The sequence below is a fragment of the Thunnus albacares genome, chromosome 8, assembly GCF_914725855.1.
Source record: "Thunnus albacares chromosome 8, fThuAlb1.1, whole genome shotgun sequence".
Lineage (NCBI taxonomy): Eukaryota > Metazoa > Chordata > Actinopteri > Scombriformes > Scombridae > Thunnus > Thunnus albacares.
This window is the reverse complement of record NC_058113.1, coordinates 27,672,266-27,694,927: the sequence shown is the minus strand read 5'-3', so window position 1 is coordinate 27,694,927 and position 22,662 is coordinate 27,672,266. Positions and strand designations below refer to the sequence as shown.

Below are 22,662 nucleotides of genomic sequence, written 5' to 3'. Positions count from 1 at the left end.
GTAGTCTCCGGCCAAGGCCCCGTGACGTTCTGTAATTAGAGGGGAGCATAATAGAGAGGGTTCCTCATCAGCCAAGGTGGAAGGGGAGGGGAAGGCCACAAACCGCCATCTATCCATCCATCCATCCATCCATCCATCCATCCATCCATCCTTGAGTTTAATCAGTGGCACACAATAGGATGTCACCTGCTCCCAGATGCTGCCGCTGGAGAGAGGCAGTGATGCTGTCACAAAGCATTTGGAGTGAGGTGGCATCTATAGCGGCAGCTCTTTAAGGTCCCCCAGTCCGCCACGGTTGTCTGTGTTAATTTGGTCTCCCTGGGAACAAGGGAAAGGGAACCCGTGAAAAATCAAGCTCATTTAGTTGTGCTATTTACTTATTTACAGATGCTTATCCAGCATGTTCTTCTTTATTGGCTTTCCTTCTGAAATCCCTGAGGAATCATGGATATCCGCGTGCGTGAATGTTTGCTTTCAACATGTTCTCACTCCCCCGCATCATTTTTCAACGTGCAGGGCCGTGCATTCACCTTAATATTAACGCCCCCTGCAGCAGTATATGACGCTGTGAGTATCAGTCAGTTGGCAGACCACATGACCCACTGCCTGGAAATATTTTTCCTTCCACTGTCACCGTGTTAAGCCTTTCTTTTAATGATATCTCAACATATCTTTCAACATAAAAACATGAACGTGTCCTTGATAAGGCAACAATATGATAGGTTCATATTAAGTAAGATTTCTGAATGTGGCAATATCTCTAAAAATAGGGTCAGACAATCATAATTGCTTGTAAAAGTCACATTATTGTTGTGAGGTAGGGAGATTTTTGAAATATATATGCTCTTTTATTACCATGCAATGTTAATGTAATGCAGATTTGTTGAAGAATCACACATCTCAAGCAAGGTTCAAGGGTCTGCTAATTGATTTTCATTTCACACAGACATGTTGGCTGACTGGGATGGTAGAAAAAATACATTCAATTGTGTAACTGTATAAAATGCATTTGAAAATGGTCACACACATGATTTGCAGTCAAAGAGCTAAAACTTGCCAACACACTGTTATGGTTCTTTAAGTATTTTTACATTAACAATGGATAAAACCTTGAGGGAATCAATTTCACATTGTGGTATTGCTACCTTCACTTAAAGGCTCTGAGTACTTCTTTCACCACATGTTACCTCCAAGTTTTAACACCACACGTACACACACTGTGCTCTTAGTCACCCAGTAATTTACTCGCTGGCCACACACAGAGACATACAAGTGACAATGAAACATTGCCTCAGCATGTCTTGTCTGGTTGACAGGGTCTGTGCACAGAGTGACTCACAAACTGTGGAGCCATGGGCTGCGGGCTGCGTAAGATGAAGCCGATGTCGGAGGAGAACAGTCCGGGGAAGATTTACTCCACCCTGAAGAGACCGCAGGTGGAGACCAAGGTGGGCGTGGCCTACACCTACCGCTACCTGGACTTCCTGATCGGCAAAGATGGTAAGATTTATCAATGTGCTTAAAGCGGCGTTAAATAATCGGTGACCTTTTTTCTTTGTGCGAAAGCCTGCAGGAAATGCAAAGACAGAACTTACAAGAACTCATTCTGTAAATTATTGACACAACCCACAATCCTTTGAATTTTAGTGGGAGCTTTTATTTTGAAATAGAGTACAGTCCACAAAGCTGACCAGTGAGAGCCAGAAACCTCAGTAGAGAGAGAGCTGCTATTGATCATTTAGCATGGTCATTTTGTGCAGCGGGGGAGTAAAAACCTAAATTATTTCCTCTTCCACATGCAAAAATGAAATTATGTGAATTGCTCAAGGCCTTTGGCATTTTGCTGCATCATACCTCTGCATGATAAGGCGGCAGTGTGCCTCACAAGTTTTGCAAGGAGTGGATCTGCGCTGCACTCTACGATTCTGTGCTGTGTGTGTAGTATTTTACTGATTAATGCTACCTCCAGTGTGATGAATCTGTCCACTCCCCCTCTGAAAATGTCATTATACCTAATACCCCCGTAGAAAAACATTAAGGATTAAAATGCAGAAGAAATCTGTCACTCATGTATATGGAATAAGAGCACACTAGTTGTAATTTTCATCAGCATTTTCTTGTAATGATGGAGTGTTAATTAGCACTTAGCAGCCGCCATTGTAATTTCTTTTCTGACAATTAGTCAGTCATGCTTTCACGTTGTGCTAATGATATAGAATTTTCCAGCCCAATCCATGCCAAACATCCTGCTGGCGTCCATCAATTATGTATGGCACCGAGTCCAACCCGCTAGCAAGGGATGCAAACACAGTAAACGGTGGCCCGCTGGGTAGAGCGACTGTTTTGTTAGCTTTCAAGGTCACATATTTGATCCTCAGAAAAACTATTTTGAAGCTACTTTCAGTCTTTTAGTGTATTTCAGTTGGTGAGGTAATGGCCTGGCTGGCTCTGTACTCTGAACCAGCTCGGTGAACGGTAAACATATTAACAAGTTGATTACGAAAATGTTGCTGACAGTCCAACAGAATCTGATATCTTCCTGTGCTGTGCATGAAAATATGGAAATGAATCAGTTCCCTTTGCAAAGATAGCATCCCTCCGCTGATGCACACACGCACACACACACAGAGAGACACAGAGAGAGAGAGAGAAGGCCGGCAGAGCCCCTTCCACTCCTTCCTCTCCTCAGTCTGAGGTGTTTATGAGATGGGAGGTGGGTGTTGCTTCCTGAGATGCCGAGACCTAAACTAATAGCTCGGGGGGCTTTTGTGTTCATGTGTGTTCCTGTGTATGTAGGAGTATGCATATGTGTTTGTGTTGGTGTATTCTAAACTGAAAAGGAACAATTTTCCAACAGAGGCAGATAGTTTGCCAAAAGAGGTTTAGATTTGAGGTCAACCTTAGGATCTGGGTCAGGTTTAGGGTAGGTAAGGTGTGGTTAGACTAGATCAGGTTAGATTTGGTTACATTAAGGTTATGGTAGGTCAAGGTAAACCTGCAGTGCAGAATTTTTCATACAAATGAATGTCTGTTACATTCAAGCCCTTGCGAAACAAGTTCACACAATGCTGATTAAGCCTATCAACACCAGATAAATCCAAGTATTTTACAGTACACCAGAGTTTTTAATCTGGTATCGGGTTTGACATTCCTGTGCTGGCCAGGGGAATGCATACTGCACATGCTCCATGGGCAGAGCATGTGCACCAGAGACTTCCAATTAGCTCTCTTCTAACTTGAATGTGGATAAAATAATTTAATCGTGTGGCTCTTCTAGACTTTCAAAACATTATCGGACCAAATGGTTCAAATTCCGTTAGCGAAACGAACCATTTCGCGGGGGTTGTGTGACGCTCAAAACGATATCCGCTGTTTTACAGCCGCAACTGTAGCAATGGAGTAGATTACAGCGGAGCCTATGACATAAGCCGTGTTGACAGTGTTTTTGTAATCACTCTCACTGCCAGAATGGGGTGGGGGGGTGGAGCAAAAGTACTGCATTCCAGCTTTAAATTAAGATAGGAGATAGTTATGGTATGATGAACACTGATACAAACTGATTTTTGGCAACTTTTTAGATCTAACTCTAGTGATGTTGGCACTTCAGGACTGTCAGAAACAGTGCATGGCATGGCTGCATGCTGTCACTACAACACATATATAACATTTTCTGCTTGTCTGATGATACACAATATATTTACATGCACACAAGTAGCGTTTTTATCTTGAATATCCAAGTTTTTTTTTTCATTAACCAATGCACAGAGCACCATTCCATCCAATGTGAATCGTAACATGAAAAGTTGTTTTTCGTTAATGCCCCCGAAAAGTTTTATTTTCTCAGCACTGATACGCATACCACTCATTTGTCATACATACTTGCACTCTGCTTTGCTTCTCCTTCACTCCCATGATATGTGCAGCTTGCACACAGAGTCAAAACAAAGAAAGAATCCAGACTAAAGCATGCAGACACCCAGGATTATTTTAGAAAACTTTTAATAAGATAACATGGTTAAGATGTTTAAATGACAGTATTGTTCATACACGGTTTATAACCAAATTGTCAAACTGCCTGTAAACACTATGAGCTCTCTCCCTCTGCCAGGAGCAGAAAGCTGTCAAATATATTGATTTACAAATCAGAGTGTAACATCATCTGCCAACTCCTAGAGACTTTTTGAGTAGCCAATAGCTGCGTAGAAGACAGACATCAACACTGGGGTTCAGGTCATAGGTTTAAGATTAGATTCAGAATTAAGATCAGATTAAGGTTAAATATATAATGGAGGTCTTTAAGGTTAAGGTGAGCAAATGTGAAATTAATGTGCACAGGGAAAGGTTCTTCCAAAACAGTGTGTGTGTGTGTACAATATACCTAGGAGGAGTCACAGTGCTATATATAGCTATCGCTCTGTTATTTCTGCTCATGACAGTTATAGCTGAAATGATGGTGGGAGGGGAGTTTGGCGGCGGTGGATAGAGGTTGGGGTGGAGGAGGGGGGATGGTACGGGAAGCCGGGAGATGTAGTGCGCGGCGTGTTCACCCTGACAGTTGATTAGTCTCCATTAGTTTGTCAGGCTGACAGGACTGGATGGATGAAGGAGCTGGGGAACGTGTGCATCTGGGGGCCAGGCGGGCTTTTCCATCCTCCCTCGTATGGGACCTGACATAAGGGCGGGGCTGGAAGGAGAGGTGGGAGGTGGACGGGCGCCTCCCTTTTGTCGAACAGTGTGTGTGTGTGTGTGTGTCTTTGGCTCGTAGCCACATTATTATCTTCAAGTATTCTTTGTAATGGTGGGGGATGGTACTTAACTCTAATCAGCTTCCTCTAACTCTGTCTCTCTGTCACTGTCAGTACGCCTCTGTCTATTTTTTCTCTGTTGTTCATCTCTTAAAATGTGTGTGAGTGAGAGAGAGAGAGGAAGATAGTCTGCCTGCTTCCCATAGGAGCACATTAAGTTTGAGAAATCAGTCTGTAAGTGTTGCCTCAGTGGCTGAATCATTTCACTGCATCAGCAGATTTTTGGGTTGAAGGGTTTGCGTGTTACTCATGGCTGCATTTACTTTGTGCCAGGTATGTAAGTGTAGTGTAATGCTTCATGTGTCTTGCCTTTTTCTACAGAAAGCCTGTAAAATATTTAAGACAGAGTCAAAGATTATGAAACTGAAGGCAGTCTCTAGCAGAGCTGTAGGAAGTGCAGATAAATACAGATACTTAAAGTTTGAGTTGTGATAAAAATCAGTCATTTTTTGATGCTTGATAATTGGCTCACAGCTGAAATCAGTATAATACAGGTACTTAGTGACAGTGTTTGGGTCTTCACAGATATGTTTTATGATTTCACATTGCACCGTATAGGGAACTTGATACAAAGTGAACAAACTTGCACTGTAGTTGCACGACATGGGCAGACAGTGTGTTGCTGGATAGGCAGGTATGTTTACATGCTGTTTAATGTGCTGCAGTTGAGCAGCCAAGCTGCAGGTTTTCCCCTGGTGTTTCAACAGTGAATGTTTATTTTGTGGCTCATTCAGCAAGCTATGGTGCAGGACAGACATGTGTTCATGTTTGTAAGTTAGATAAGAAGGAGACTTTAGCAGGAAAGCTACTGTGGGTTGTTGTTCAGACTTTGTGGCTCTTGTGTTGTGTAGCAGGATGCTATCTGGCTCAGTGTGACCGCCTGCTCTGCTTATGATAGGACGGAGCATTATCGCTTTATGCAAAGATTTGATTGGCTGTACTGAAATAGGGTCTCTATCTACATAGACGGATTTTGGTATTTCTTCAACTTAATGCAAAACTAGGAGGTGCCATCATAAAACCAAAAAAATATAAAATATACATCTCTCATGAATTACAGAGCAGACATGTATGCTGCAGCACACTTTAGACTTTCAAACACATTTTAAACTCAGATGTGAATGAAGACGTTGTTGATGGGTTATTCTTGTCTACTTTACATCCCATATTTCTGTGGACCAGATAAGGCCAGATAAATATTTTCATATCAAAATTTACCCTGTAAAAGTGAAACAGTAATGGTTTATGTTATTATGTTATAAGAACAAGTAATACGATTACATTACTGAATTACTCTGTAGAGCTGCAGCAACACAACATATGCCAAAAAACTGATCCATGTTTGTTCAATCCTGTAAGCCTGTAAGCAGCATCAGAAACAATTATACTGTCATATGCAAAAAAGGACAAATTGTGAAATGAAATAGATGTCTGCTAACGTGTAATTCAGGAACCATTATCACTGTATTCTATAACCACATTTTGCATAATGAGAGAACAAGCAAAACAAGGCTTTCTTTAAAAAAAACATCATGTACCATAAACAGCAGAAACATGTTCTGCATCAGCATATTTTACTGGTGACAAAATTAAGGCTGACTTTTTATGTTTTGCTTCTCCTTCACCTCCTCTCTTCTTGGGAAATATGCCCTCATGTTGAGTTCACTTCACTATGACTACAGCACTGTGAATAATGTTTGTGATCATTTCTTGCCACAGTGTTAGATCATAGCTCCCTGCAACTGCCGCCACAATGGCCCCACAGGCTACCAACCAGCCACCAAATGTGCAAAAATAACACCTTTCACTGCAGAAACAGTGATGAAAGGAAGAGTAAAATTGAGGAAGATGTTGGTAATAAACTTCCTCTGCACTAAATATCATCGTCAGCCCAGTGATGAGTTATTGCCTCATCATGTTGCTGTTTTTTTTTTTTTTTCTTCTTCTTTGAGCATGCATTTACCTTCATGGTCACTCTGCTACCATTCATTCACCTCCGAAAGAGCCTCAGAAAAACAAAAAACGGAGAGTCTGTTTGATATTGAGATCATGACCCCACAGGGAGCTGAGAGAGCGCCTCGCTGTTGCTGTGTTAGATGGTGTGGAAAGAAGCCATTTCATTGTAAACACAAGCACAACAGTCTCAGGGACGTGTGGCACGAATCTTATTTCCCCAAAATGTGATTTTGAAATGTTAAAAATGTCAGGAGGAATGAAAAATTGAAAACGTGCTCAATACGTTGTGTCTTCTCGGCAGGCAGGCTGGGAATACTGGAAATATAAAGACGTCGTCCTTGACATCAAAGCCGGTTAGCACACATCTGAGGCCTGCACACACACACACACACACACACAGACCCAGACACACACCGTTTGATATCATCTTGGGAACTAGACCCATCATTTATATGCAAAACCCCCAGAGCCCCAAGTCCCCTTGTTAATATGAGCTGTAGCAGTGGCGGCAGGTGAGTGACACGCAGGAGCAGCCTTCCCCCCGTCACTCCACTCAGCGCTGCTCAGATATAAGACCGAACTGCAGGAGAGGTCAGCAAGAACGCCGTGCGCCGGAGTGGCTTTCCGAGGGGAGATTAGTCCTTGGATGGCGGGGGAGCCGGGATTTATCCCCTGGCTTCTCAGCTTGAGAGGTGGAATTGAATCGCAGTTATTGAAGGGGAGAATGACATTGAGGACTGAATTCACGGTCATCTGGTTTTTCCATTATATTTCCATTATATTCCCGCTGCCCAGGGCGTGGCTGTGCAGCTCAAATCAAAACCGATTTTTAAAACACGATTGTAAATTAGATGCAGGCCAAGCGAGTTGAATGGGAAATGTGTTTCTGGTGGTTTGAGAAATCAAAATGGGCAAGCGGTGATTACGTATTGGAAATTACTGAATTAATAATCCAGACCTCCTTTGGAACAGGCCTGTCATTGCACAATGAACGCTTCTGATGAAGGTATTCAATGTGATTACCCACTGAATTGTGGAATCTTTCAGAAATGTGCATGAAATATGCGTCGGTCGCCGTCCAAATCGACAGTACAAATTCAGACCCGTGTCGGCGTTCCTTGTTTCCGCCTCCATCCATACATAGTGGCATATTAAGTGGGTGCTTCTTGTATTGTTTCGAAGCAGCCAGGCAGCAAAATGCCACGCCATCGTTTGCTGAGACAAAGATGTCAGAGCAGCATTTTAGGCGTGTGACAGAGCCAGAGCTCAGCAGGTTCCATTCGTTTAAGCTTCAAACGGCTACAACTGCTGACAAAGTTTTCAGCAACAGGAAACGCAGATTTCTGCTTGGTTCCTTCCTCTTTCTCCCTCCCTCCCTCCCTCCCTCCCTCTCGCTCAACAGTATGTTTAAGATTTGCTTTCCTTGTAATGCTTTGTATTCTATGCAGACTATTTCCTGTGTCTGAAGGCTTTGTTATTGCAGTTAACTGAACTCAGTTTCCAATCTTCGGTGTGTGTGTGTGTGTGTGTGTGTGTATGGTCTTGCTGCAAATACAAATCCCTCGCTCAGAGAAATATTCTCCTCATGATTTGAGTCAGGTTGTTCAAGTCTGCATGATGAGTGTGTTACAGGTTTCTTAGCTGGATGCCAGTTCTTGTTCTATGAGATCGAAGGTTTGGAATATAAAACAGAGGGTCAGAAAGCCAGAGTATAAGAAAAAAATAAAAAAAAGAGGGCAGACATATAACACCCAGTAAGACAAAGTTTGGTAAATCCTCAGGGGCACTTGGATTTTAATCAAAGCTCCCTTGAGGTTTCTGAGATTCCAGTCATGACTCCACTTTCTAAACGACCTCATTATCAACTGTCCCAGCATAATAACACACCCTGAGGGTTCTCCGTGTTTTATTTTTGAGATACAAATTCAGCGTGTGGGTGGGGAACCTGCGTGCGTCATTAGATGAGTAAGTGAGTGTCTTGAAGAGAGAGGAAATGAGGGGAAAGACAGAAACCAAGATAGGGACTGTGTGCGTGTGTGCGTTTGTTTGTGTGTGTGTACACATGTACTTGGGTGACATGTCTTTTCAGTCTCAGGGCCTCTGTGTCTCTGTTAGTTTGTCTTGTGTTTAGGTGCGTTTGTACACTGCTGCGTTTTATCCAGCTCGCCTGCTTATTACCTCTTCTTACGTGTGGCCTCTGCTGTTTTCCTGCCTGCCTGACAGACAATAGGCCCGAGCGCCCCCTCAAAGCTTTATTGGCTCTTATTGCCCTCTCACTCAGATCCAATATGCCAGTATTGATTGTGTTGAAATGCAATCAGGGTCTCCTCAGCAGAGGAGCAAACAATCTAAATTTAACAAAACACCTCCGCTGGCCTTCAGCCCGGCCCTGATAGCACCTCCCGAAGAGGAACAAATGTATTTATATGTGCGGAGAGAAACAGAGGAGCTTTCAAGCGGCTATTGTTAGATGCTCTCCTAGAAGCCTGTGAGGCCACACAAGCAGAATGTGCAGGATGTGACCTCAGCCATGACCTCACTTCCTGCCAAGTGGGTGGTTGCAACAGTGTTGTCAAAACAAAAAATATTTCTGGGTTCAACCTCAGTTGATTACGGTGTTAGTGGGCAAACGTTTCAAGTAATGTGCATGACATAAAATTTGTACAATAATAAAAAATATATATATAATAATGTAATGTGCAAACTCAGATATTGCAACCTAATGTAAATAAGCTTGGTTTTATGAGTTCAAGAAGTCAGAGAATTTTCTCAGCTCATAAAGGAACTATGTGATCTCTCAGCTGAAGTAAAAACAAACAATCATCAAAATCTGAGTTATGAGTTTTCTCCCAACAGCGAGTATTTGCACCACGGCTTCACAAAACACACCTGTCGTATTTCCATAATTTTTTTCTTGAAAGAAAATGCTGTGAATACTGTGAATAGCTATGATTTGTCAGCTTGATAATGAAATTCTAAGCTCCCGACTCACTGTTTGAAGTTAGAAATTGCTCTTCCTGCAGAACACTGTGTCCTTTACAAATCAATTTACACACAGGTAGCAGAAGCTACATTTTTTAATAAAGTGTTAGATATTTGTTTTCAGAAACATGTTACTATGTGAAATTCAGCAGTTACCAAAAAAACTAAAACCTTTCTGTTCTCAGAAACACAATATCTTTGTAAGCAAGGCTGACTTATGACATCAACTATTCCCTTTTTGAAATAGCTGCCATCAATCATTTTGGTAGAATAGGTGTCACAGTAACAGTTATCTGAATGTGAAATGAAAGTCTTCATTATTCCAAAATAATAGACACTGACAACAAAAGGTTTTGCATAGATGAGGTTTGGTTCTGGGGCTTCTCATGAACATAACACAACATAGCTTATGTGTTGCAGTGGCTTTGCATGCTGTACAGACAATACATTTAAAATAGGCAGTGGAATAAAACTGTAATTAAGAGGTGTTTCATTTAGTCTTTACTTTACAGAAAATAGCCAAAAAATGATTCTTGCGTTGATCTCTTTAACTAAATGATCCTGCATTTTCTTTGACACCTTGGATTAGTCAACTTCTGTACGTGTTGGATCTCCTGCATAGATGAGAGACCACGAAACAGCGATTTAGAGATATCCAAGTAATCTTTTTGCCGGCAGTTTTGGTCGTCTTTCTCCTCGTGCCAAATCTATTCCCACTCCCATTAACCAGCTCCTGCTTAAACTTCTAGATCTTGTGAAGCTGTTTGAACCCCTCCCAGTAGACGTGTTATGAGTTGGAAGCCGGACATTTTTTCAAAAGCATATTTGAAGTTTCCTCGCATTTCTACGCGTTGGCAGAGGCACACTGCCGCCTCTCTCTGCTTCACTGCCCGCCCCCCCCCCCCCCGCCGCAAGACCCGTCTTCCTCAGAAATCAGCCTTCCAGTAAGGCCTACAGGACTTATTAATAAGTGAAAAAAGAAGTTGTTTTATTTAAGTGCATTTGACAAATGGGAAGAGAAGTTCATGGGAAATGTTTGCTGAGCAAAGCTGAATTGACTCATTCTGAAACTCGGCAGGGGAGAGCAGCATCTTTAGACAGAGCTGTGAGTCATGCTTCAACTAACTGTGTATACAATGGCCTTGCAGACCTTTAATGTGATTTAATTCCCTGCCAGCATGGAGTAACAATTTGCCCGAAGCCTTCGTCAAACGGGAACAGAGATGCTTCAAAACTGCCCGTGTTTTCAACCTATCACATCAAGGGGTGGCATTCAAAAATAGGGTGCTGATTGGGGTCGATTTACGTGCACATTATACTTTGATTGCACTTGCACCCGTGTGGGATGAAGAGAGCAATTTGTCGGCATGATCAATCTGCAGACGCGGAGGAGAGACGAGGGAAAAGCAATCAGGACGTGGACGTATAATTCTCTGTTCTTCTGTGATGACGGGCGATAGCACCCTGATTAGGTAGAGTTTATACTGCGTGATGATATGTGTAAACACACTGTGCAGAAGCTACAGTATCACCTGTTGTGGGATTCAAGTGCAATGGTCACCAACATACAGATATCTACAGTATGTTTAAGCAGGTATTCAAACCAAAATCTGCGTTAAAACGAGGCAGGGGGCTGTGATGATGAGGACATGTGCTTCAGGTACTGGTGAGACATGAGATAAGATCCAGGAAGTTAATTTGGAGTAATAGATTTATGAATTTGAAGGCCTCTCAGATGCCAAAACACTGCACAGTGGATAATACCCAGAAACAGAATTTTACACCTCTGGAAAGTTGTCCCCGTGGCAACTATTTTATATTTCACAAGGTAAACAGTAGAAATAGCGCTTTGTCAGATGAAAATGTTGTAGTAAAAGTTAACAATGGTTAAATATTTTGCCAGAGTATTTTTTCGCCGTAGCAATTAAAGCAAGAGATGCATTTCTTAACAAAGAGCTAAAGTCTGTCAGAACACATCTAAAGGCTCACCATTTTTACATTGCCCCCTTAAATTCACAGAATTATTACAAATAAAAACCAATAATGAACATAATGAGTCCTAAGTTTGCGCATTTCCATGTCTTCTTTTTGCTTCGTTTCACTCCTGAAAACAGAATATGATGACATGAACTTTCATGAACAACTGTATGGAAATATGAAGCAGCCATTTGTGTACAAGAACATCATCCATCTTTTTTTGTTATAATCACAGACAAAAGACAGAGACAGGTGTCACAGAGGCACAGTAGGCAGTTAATTATGAAATAGATATCGCACACATACACTCACTCTGTCATAATTACACATCCATCTCATATTTCACTCCGATGTCTGGCTCTTTGAGCCCACCATTGTTTCCCAGGATTCAAATGACAGTAGTGGGATGCAGGTTTGTATGAAGAGAGGCCACCTGTTGCTCAGCAGGGTCCCCATCTGGAGGGAGATTAAGGTACGGGTGCGGGGGCTGTCTATAATTTGACTTAATTACTTCTGAAGAGACCGGGTGATGGATTAGCAATGTGTTTCTATTAGCATACGCTCAGTCTCTGGTTCCCCATGGCCCTCCAGTGCAGCCCAGTGAAACTCTCAATTGTCTGAAACCATCCATCCATATTCCTCGTCCTCAAAGTCTGAATTAGGGTTAGATGATATATTGTTTTGATAGTGCGTTAGGCTGAAATTAACTTTTTCTTTGGCTCTAAGAACAATAATGTTGGTTTGTCGGTTGGTTGGTCCACTTTGGTTCAGAGAAGGAATTATCTCAACAACTATGGGACGGATTTTCATGAAATTTTGCGCAGACACTCGTGTTCCCCAGAGGATGAATCCTCATAACTATTTTTTTTAGAGTTTTCATCTAGCACCACCAAGAGGTTGACATATATGAGTTTGAGTTTAATATTTCTAATACTACTGGATGAATCACCGTCAGAGTTTTTGCAGACATTCATGGTCCCCACAGGATCAGCTGTAATAACTTTGTAATAACTTGCTGCCAACGCTGTGCCTCAAACTGAAGAGCTTTGCCACTAGAGCCTTACTTGGCCTGGTATGGCCTGTGGCTTATGGTGCTGACTTTAGAGGAACTATTTATTCTGAGATGGTGTTAACATCTGATCCGAGTCTCTGCACAATGTAAATTATTTGGCTTCAAATGGAATGACCCTGAACGACTGCATCTTTGGGTTTCAGTGCAATAAACATCTGGATGGAAAATGTGTTGTTTAGCAAAAGTGGATTTTGTCACGGCTGTAGCTCATTAGAAACAAGAAACTCAATTTACATTAGGACTTCATGCTTTAGTAACAGCTATCTTACTTGTTGACATCTTAATACAACACTGTATATGCCTCTGCCGAAACCATTCATCTGATCATATTAGGTGTGAAGGTATAGCTTGAATCAATATTTCACGGTCCAAACCTATTCTGAAAGCTGGCAGATGTGGAAAAAGAAAAGAAGATAATCCTGAGTTTAGTCTTAGGTTGGTGTTTAAAGACTCCAGGCAGAACAGGCCCAGATACCGACATTAAACTGCTCTGCTCGACAACAAACAGGTCACCAGAGCCCTTGTACAGTTTCACAGTCGAGAGCAATTTGCATGCCTGAAACCATTTCACACTTTGTTGTTATTTTTAGGCTGACTCCTCATCTTGTAAGTGTGGAGCAGACTGGCTAACAGTTGGTTTGAGTCTTTAAGAGAGAAACATATTTAGTGTTACACTGAGGATCATGGCTGCCTTTGATCCAGTTTTCAGAGGCTTTTTTTTTTTTGTCCTTTTCAGTTGCATTTTGATTGACCTGCTTTTATAATATTGGTTGATGGGTTGGCATACTCTTTTGCTGCTGCCAATACATTATCAATATTGCACAACTGAGCAAAAAACATTTGAATTCACTTGTCACTGAATCAGGGAACGGTGGTGGATTGCAATAAAATCGACAAAGTAAAACCCACTGTTATTTCTAATTTCTCATCCATTTTTTTTTAAATTTACAAAGGCATTTGTAACTTATAAAGAAAAGGCATAAACAATAAAGCATCAAAAGTGTAAATGATCTGAGGTGAAACTGTCCCTTGTAGTAGAGTCTCAGATGTCAGATGAAAGAGGGGAATGTGACAAGTGAGCTTTTACATGTGCAAGTTCCCAGATGTTTCCTTGAATCTAGATCATAACACATCCCGCAGTAGATTGTGATGTCCCAAAGCTATACCTTTGACACTCCCGATCACACCTACGCTTGCCTCCACTCTACGCTGACACTGAACTTCTCCCAGCTAGGTAGTTTGGACAAGCTCTCTGCTAGCAGACTATCTGAAGTGACATGTCGGATTCCTCTCCCGTCAGTCAGGGCTCTGGTAGTAATTGAAGAGGCAAGCGCAGCTCTCACTGCAGACATTTCAACGGGTGCACTGGTGGAATGTCAAGGGGCTCTGGGTTGGGTCTAAGTGTGTTTTTAAGTACGTGTGTGTGTATTTGTGTGTGTAGGAGTGTGGGTTTTTTTTCAATACCTGTCACATGAACACGTAGTGATGACAGTACAGTTACTCAAGAATTCAATTGTGAGGTTTCAGGCTACTTAATGAAATTTATAATGAGCATATAAAAATGCATGGCTTATTCAGTACATTAAACTACCCAAGAGTATATAAAATAGTTAAAAGTAGCTCCACACAACTAGCTACTCTACAGCATGAAAATGCTGCTTACACATTAATGCATCTGTAATATTAATCTATTTATCTCATATAATGTAATAATGTAACACAGACAAGGCTCATTTTGTCTGCGTGAGTAGTTTTATGTTTAATATGGGATGGAAAATTGACTGCATATTATATATCCAAAGTGCTCTTGTTCACCCGTTCACACACACACACTCATGCACTGATACTGTACCATGCATTCAGAGTTTATTCAGTGTCTTACCCATAATACTTTTGTATTTTTAAGTAAACAAACATGTCAAGGAGAGAGAGGCCTGCTGCTACTCTCGTGAGTGATGGTTGAACTCTTTTTAACATCTCGCCGTAAAGGGAAAAAAAATGCAGGAGCTAATTTTACTTGTACAAACACTTCTTCGCCCGCAGTGAATATTAACTATCTTGGAGAAACATCAGCTTCAAAGTTTGATTATCTGGTCTTGCAATAAACGTGTATGATCTTAGTTAGCAAAACTTTGAATTGCTGACCATTTCCTCTAGGTTAAACTCTATCTGGCTCTGTGATGAGATTAGAGTAGTGTAGCGTATGATACAGGTTGCTGCACAAACATTACCAGGTGGCAGATGTAACAGTAAGCGCTCAGTATCTAAAAACATCTTAGTTCAGTTCAGTTCAGTTCAGTTCAAATCAGATCTTTATTGCAATTCTTTTTGCAGCAAGGCAGCATAAAAACACAAGACCATGGGAACATAAACACAATAAAACCACAGCGAGACAATAAAATATATTAAATATTAAATATATTACATTCAGACAATAAGGATGTTTGTAAGACAAATAAAGAAAGGAAAAAATAGTGCTAAGCTGTGTGAGGAATCAAGAGGCAGTTTACAATGTTTTAGAAATGAGAACACTTATTGCACATGAGATAAATGAAAACTTGTACCTAGTTTTTGGAAACCTGTATCTCTGACTAGAGAGCTGGATGTTAAATTCCTTAAAGAAATGATGGTCTAGATTTGATAGGATGGATTTAGCTTTCTGTGTGATTTGTCTGTGTGTGGTTTTGCTCACTGCCTTAACGTTTCCTAATTGACTCCTGTTTTGTACATTTAAATTCCCATACCAACATTAAAAAATATTTAACCTTAACCTCCTCTGGAGCACTGAATTCATGTTTTTTTTTCTAAAAGGTGACAATAATACCGGTTGTTTGCCCTGGAAGCAGTCTTCAAAGTACAGAACAAATTATGCACCACAATCAACAGCACAAAGCACCTAATGGCAGACCCATGGTGCTAGCAAAACATCTCAAGCCTGTCAGAGAGCTTAATCATTGCAGAACCCCATGTTTTAAAATTCAAATTTACACTCTTTTGCAATGCTAATCACTGAAAACCCCCCAATCAAGCCGACACATCTCAGCAGAAAACGCTTCAAATGTGATTTTCGACAGGAGGCTAATGTCAGGGTATGGAAAAAGGCCCACAACTTGTAGTTAGCGGAGGACAGGAAGTCAGAGCGGTGTGCTGTGTCTGAGCCACACGCTGTTGCAAATGCAGCAGTGGAACCGTTGTGGGCTTTGATCAACAACCTGCTCATTTACCGCGGCTTGTCTCTTAAGCGGTATCTCCAGGCAACTGAGGGCTGTCAGCGGAGGAGGTGGCGTCGAGCGGACAAAACGCACTCTGGAGGCCTCCTGTCAACCTGAAGACTGGTGATGGAGGCCCACTTTAATTCCTGAGAGAAAGGGAGAGAGAGAGAGAATGAAACAGAAAGAAAGATAGACCTTTTTTTTTCTTTCTATATATAAACCTTTTTACTGGCTGAACAAATTACAGGTACTTTTCCCCCATTAAGACATCCGTGCGCCTTCAAAATACAGTGTTCCAGTCATTTAGCGAGGAGAACAGTAGATGAATTTGACTTGCTTTTCTCTCCATCTCCAGTAAAAGCTTCCGCCAGAGCTTTGGACTCAGACTGAGAGATGCATATGTATTTAGAAATTTGCCCAGGCAGGCTTAAATGTTCTGTCTAGACAAAGAGAAAGCAATTGCGAGCATTTAGTCGGCTATTTGTTTTTATCTTTATTTACCCAGGAAAGTGCTTTGTGCTCTTACTCAGAAACGCCCTTCATACTCGCTCAGTTATGGACATTAAGACCTGGGAGCTGCCCAGTACAACCACAGTCTGGTGCCAGTCAGCAGCTCCATTGGACTCGCCGGCCGTTAAGCACCTTGCTCAAGGGCATCTTAACAGGAGTTGTTGAAGGAGCAAAAAAAAGCGTGTCTCATTCGCTTCCTGCATCTAGATTTTCCTCGCTCCTCCGGTCACGAGTTTGCTTTTTGAATTTTTGCCTCGGGGTAGATGCTCCACCAATTTTCCAGTCACCATTTTCCTCCTGTTTTTTCCACTCTTAACCAATCCTTCGGTGCCCATTACCCTAATGGCAAGATTTCCTAAGCTGGCAATGTGAATGTTTGAGTTGTCACCATCAGAAAGTGCAGCAGTAAGGATTTGTAGGAAGAAAACTAACTTTGCTGCAGCCTTGATACTTTCTACATTTGTCAAATAGAGTTGATGTCACATTTTACGCCTGTGTAAATCATAAAAATGTATGGAAGTAATTAGCATTCACTCTAAAAAAGATATGTGTCCGATTCAAATTGCAATTTCTCATTCTCAAACAAGTGTGTTCATTAAAAGCAAAGGTCATAAGAAAACTCAATATCTACCCTACAACTCAATTTTCATTCTGGCAATGAGTCCATTCCTTGAAAAACATCAGACCGATATGAGTGACATCAGACATCAGGCTGATATGAGCGGTATGAAAATCAATACTACTCTGAGGACATGATTATTTTTCTCTTTGTTTTCAGTGTTATGTTCACGGTTGAGCCGGTTTAATAAAGCAGCATCGGTTCAATCTTACATAATTAGCATCATCCTGTCCGGTCGCAGCATCGAGGACGTGAACAGGGGCAGACTGTTCCGCTCTATATGTAGGTGTGATCCTATCGGTCTGAGTGTTACTGTGAGAATGTGAGGCGGGAGAGCGCAGGAAGTGTGAAGACACAAGGGAGAGCATGTGTGTGTGTGTGTATGTGTATGTGTGTGTGTGTGTGATTTGAAGCAGCAAGTGATTAAAAAAGTAAGAGTGATACAAAGTAGTGAGTAAGTAAGAGAGAATGAGTTGGCACGTGAGCAAATAAATAAATGTGAGTGACTAACCGAGCTGTGTAACTAAAAACAGACTAAAAACAGGCCTGTTTTTAAAACAAGCAATGAGCAAGAAATCCATGAGTTTGAAGACTTTTCAGATGACAAAACACTGCACATTGGTTCATAATACTGCAAGACAAGATTCTACACCTTAGCGACAATACTTTTTATCCTCAGGATGATCAGCAGGTAAACAAACGTACGCTGTTACATGTTACAAAGTAATCTACCACAAATCAGCTAACTCAACACATGAAGGGACTGTTGTTTTTCACACAGTGCTGTTGTCTGTGTGAACACGGCCTAAGTGTATGCCGGCTCAGTTTTGGCCCTCCAACCACTCTAAGGCTGTGTTTTTATCACCCAAAAATTGAGATTTCTGAGAGCAGTATGCAGAGTGGAAACATCTGAAAATGCTGGCGTTGTGTTTGAGAATGTACAGGGAAAACTGAGCTTTTGGTAAATAATAATGTAAACCTGGTCAGTCACAGTCAGGAGCTGTGTCGGTTGAGTTAAGACAATTTTCTGTCATCTCTAAACTTTCTTTTTGATCATCATTTTCAGCGTCAGCACAGTGCATTTTTTATGTTCGTTTTGTCAGACCACTTCATGAGAATGAAATAGTGACCTTATTAATGTCTTATTGCTGCATAGAAGGCGTTTACCTGAGTCCTACAGTCCTCTCGCATGCTTGTGCGTGGGTCGCAAGTACGGTGTTTTTTAAAAAATTATTTAAACATGTCAAAAATAACACAAAAAAGTGGAAATTATCTCATGTTGCAAGTCACAGCTTGCATGTTGCAAATTTGTTGAAAGGGACCTGCGGTTAACAGGTAGCACCTCTGTGATTTTCATACTTGTTCAGTTGTCTGACAAAAGAAACAAAGAAATAAATGTGAATGAGTGATGTGAATTGTGCGTTTGGCTGTGTTTAAACAGTGTAAATGATGATGATGGAGAAATAGAGGAGACAGAAAGTTCAACAAGCCGAGACTAAAAAGAGTAACCGAGGAGGAAGAAGATTTATCTGTTTTGCTACAGTACAGTTGAAATGTTTCAACGTGGACGGAGATCTTTATGAAAATAACTTGACAGAGTTGGTGTGTATGTGTATTATTTTCACACCTAAACTGTGATGTTTGGATTTAGCCGCCTTAATGGGGACATTAAGCCTGAGGGAAAAAAAAACAAGTAACCGAGTGAGTGAATAAATATATGTGTGTGTGTGTGTAAATTAGGGAGAGTGTGAGTGAGTGAGTGGGCGAGTACAACTGCAGTCATTAGGTGGATGTGGCAAGTGCAAGTGTATGAATGTGTGCCAATAAGTGAATGAACGAGGAATGAAGTAAGTGAATGCAGTAAGTGTGTGTGGGGGGGGGGGGGGCACCAGCAGGCCCTGTGACTTTCCCAGTGACTCATTAGGTGGGTAATTAAGGCACAAAGCTTTGGCCCCAGGGCTCCACCCAGCTGCACTCTGAGCCCCCACTGCTAATGACGCTGTCCTGGACCTCAGAGAGATGTAGAGAGAGATGGAGGGAGAGAGAGAGAATCCAAGAAAGAGGCAGAGAGACATAGATTAGTCTGCAACATTAGGTGCCCCGACTGCTCGTCACACAGAGAGGTGAAAAGACGGAGGGGTCAATACCGTTCACACCCTGCAGGGATGTAATGGACAGTAAAGCCAATGAAATTCTGTTTTTATCTGCAGAATAATGTAGAGTTTACTCAAATTTGTAACCAAAAAATGAAATGCGAAGCGTTATGACATGTAATTCACCTTCGAGTAGCATCCAAATAATATATGTCATAGGATGATTGGGTCCTTTAGAAGTGCTGCTTGTTGTATTTTTATACCATGCTTAATTGGAGATATTAGTTTAATTAACATGAACAGCTTGTGTAGCAGAATTTTGACTTTGATGCCATATTCTCTTCTTTATCTTACTGTCCCTCCACTGCAGCTCAACAAGAAAACACAGTTGAGGAAACACCACATCAACCTGTCTAAATGTTCAAATAATTTGCCTCCAAACTAATGTTTCCAGATTGTTTTTGAAGAGACCTCTGCCCACAGTGAAACACATTAAAATGGCTAAATCTCTTCTTATTCTCCCTCTTTTCATTTGGCACACAAGAATATTGCCTCACAGCCAACATCTAATAAGGAGTAGGGCAGACAGTCCGCTAATTATTTTACGGTCGCAATATCGTCTGACAAAATTGACAACAGCTGTGTTATATGATCAGCTATACTGATGTTTAAAATGCATGATCACATGAAAGGTTATATAACAGAAAGCCAGTTACTCTGCTGAGTGTCAACCTCTGTTCAGTCTCCTCCTGCTCTCCGTGATCACTTATACTGTGTTTTAATGAAGCTGAAAACACAATATTTTGTAAACACTATTTTTCTGTTTCTGTTGTCAGACAATGGAAGGAATTTGAAAGTTAAATTGTGGCTCATTAACACAACCTGTTATCCAGCAGTCATTCCTAAGCTGCTGCGCTATGCTGACAAAATCATTGATTTTATCCATTTCGCCCATTCTTAATTGTTGTAGTGCTAAAATCTACAACATGTAACTCCACCCTGATTTTTACACTCTGTATGGCTCAGGATGTACATTTTTTTTTGCAGGAAATCTGCACGACAACGACAACACGAAGTCTTAGCTCATTCAGTTTTTTGGTTTCACCATCACGCCGCTGATACTTTACCCTGGCTTGCAACCGCTGTCTTGACACAGACAGGAAGAGATGAGAGAAAAATACAGAAAAATAGACACTCACATGTTGAGGCAGAGAAAGAGGTTACGAGTAGAAGACACCCCTCAAAGATTTTGCTCCTCTCAACTCAACACAGTGTAGGGAATGGATGGAGGGAGGTAGCGAGTGCAGAGAGCTGTGGTGGTAAAAGCGAGACAGAAGGAGAGTTGAAGAGAATGGGGCAGATTCCCTGCAGAGAGCAGAGGCAGAAAAATAGGCTAAATGTGCAGAGGAGCCAAGCAGAGAAACTTCCCCCTCCTGTGGCAGAGGGGTTGAGAGAAATCGGAGCTGAGGAAGAGGAGACAAAAAAAATAAAGGAGGTTGCGGCGAGGAGGACAAGGAGTTAGTGGCATTTCCATTTTGAGCCTGTATGAAGGCTAATGACTCAAGGCGGGCTGCTGAGACTGAGCGAGGAGTCTGCAGGTGGTCCTCACAGGAGTGGAGAGCTCCTGAGGAGACTAAGGCCATTTTAATTGGACCCTGAATAACGATATGACTACTTCACAGAGAGAATAGTGGGGTGGTGCTTTCAGTTTAAAAAGGCCAATTACAGTATATTCATTTTGTATCGCTTTTATCAAGATTTTGTGGATGTGCACAGGTTTATATCTGATTGTTTCCTGATGGATTACATTAATAATTCTGCTTAGGAAATATAAATTGTGGCACTGTGGAATGATTAAAGATATAAAGAGCAGGGCTGCATCTAATGATTATTTTCATTATTGATTAATCTATCTGTTATTTTCTTGATTAATCGAGTTGCTTTGGCTATAAAATTTCAGAAAAATGTCGACCACTGTTACCTAAAGCCCAAGATGCAACCTAAAATTACGTATTTTGTCCCAATCAACAGTCTGCAACCCAAAGATATTCAGCTTACTATCAGAGGATGAAAGAAACCAGAAAATATTCTCATGCAAGAGGCTGGAACCAAAAAATTAATTAAAATAGTTGACGATTCATTTTCTGACGATCTACTGATCAATTAATCGTTGCAGCTCTAATAAAGCGGCAATGCCGCAGTCAGAAGAAACACAGTATAATCACCAAGTGGTTGTTTTTGTTGCCCTGTATCCAAGGAATTTCATTCATATTGGATGATTCGTCTCCTCATGATTTATATCCAACACCAACATTCAGTGCCAGTGCAGGTGGTGTATACTTAATGCTGAAATGTCTGACTATCTTCCAAGAGAGCAGAGTCTGCGTCCTTGTTCAAGCTTAATCATACCTAGTTGCCATGCACGAATATTATGGAAAGCGAGAAGTTTTAAAATTTTGATACTGAGCTGTAAAAAACTTTTTGCAGATCATCCAATATTGATGTCCTTGTCTGTTAATAGGGTTGAGATATGGAGTCAGTGTCAGCCAGTCACTGTTTCGTTACTGTCTCGTACTCTATTAGCACATGCACGGGTGCGTACATCACATGTACGTGCCCAAGCACACAGGTGACACGATACATATTGCTGCTGACAGCAGAAGGCTGTAATGCAAATGTGTAGTGCATGCGAGCCATAAAACATGTGGAGGAAGACAATTTCTCTCTGAAATGTGTGAGAGTGGAGTTATAAAGAAGCATGGGATTGAAATGTTCGACCAAAACAAAATACTGATGTGCCATGTTTCATTTCAAACCTAGTGAGGCTTAGAGGTTATCTTAGCTTTTTTACAGCTCAATTCTGATAAGACGGAGGTTCTGGTTGTTGCTCTAGAAAAAGGTGCCCGCATGATCGTGCAAAGTATCGGGCCTCTTTCCTCTGCCGCCCACTAGGGGTTATATACAATCAATCCTCTTCGTTCAACACTCAAGTTAAGCAACTGACCAGATCTTGTTTTTTCCACTTCATAAATATTAGTAAACTGAGATCTGTAGTTTTAAATGCAGAACCAGAGATGCTTATGCATGCCTTTATCTCATCTCCTATCGACCACTGTAATGCACCTCTCTCCTTGCTCAGTATGTCTGCCCTTGATCGTCTGCAGGCAGTTCAGAAAGCTGCCCGCAAGACTACTCACCTGGTCAAATAGATGGTCTCACATTACACTTATACTTATATCTCTTAACTGGCTTCCTGCTGCGTATAGGATCCAGTTTAATATTCTCACTCTTACTTACAGAGCATTGCACAGTCAGGCTCCTGTGTATATGGCTGATCTACTTCACCCTCACTCATCAGCTCGCTCTCTAAGGTCAAATAAGCTAAATTTACCGTCTGTCCCACGCACCCACCTAAAGACCCGTGATGACTGAGCTT

The 22,662-nt window shown here is 41.4% G+C and overlaps 1 protein-coding gene across 2 annotated transcripts in view; it reads left to right on the top strand.

Annotated features, from left to right (window-relative positions):
• The window catches only part of LOC122987812 (raftlin-like), a 106,297-nt gene that overhangs the window by 10,948 nt on the left and 72,687 nt on the right, over positions 1–22,662 (top strand). For both annotated transcript variants that reach the window (XM_044359852.1, XM_044359851.1), the window contains exon 2: positions 1,317–1,500. In XM_044359852.1, coding sequence (XP_044215787.1) covers positions 1,353–1,500 — 148 coding nt within the window. In that variant the 5' untranslated portion in view covers positions 1,317–1,352. The remainder of the gene's footprint in view (positions 1–1,316; positions 1,501–22,662) is intronic.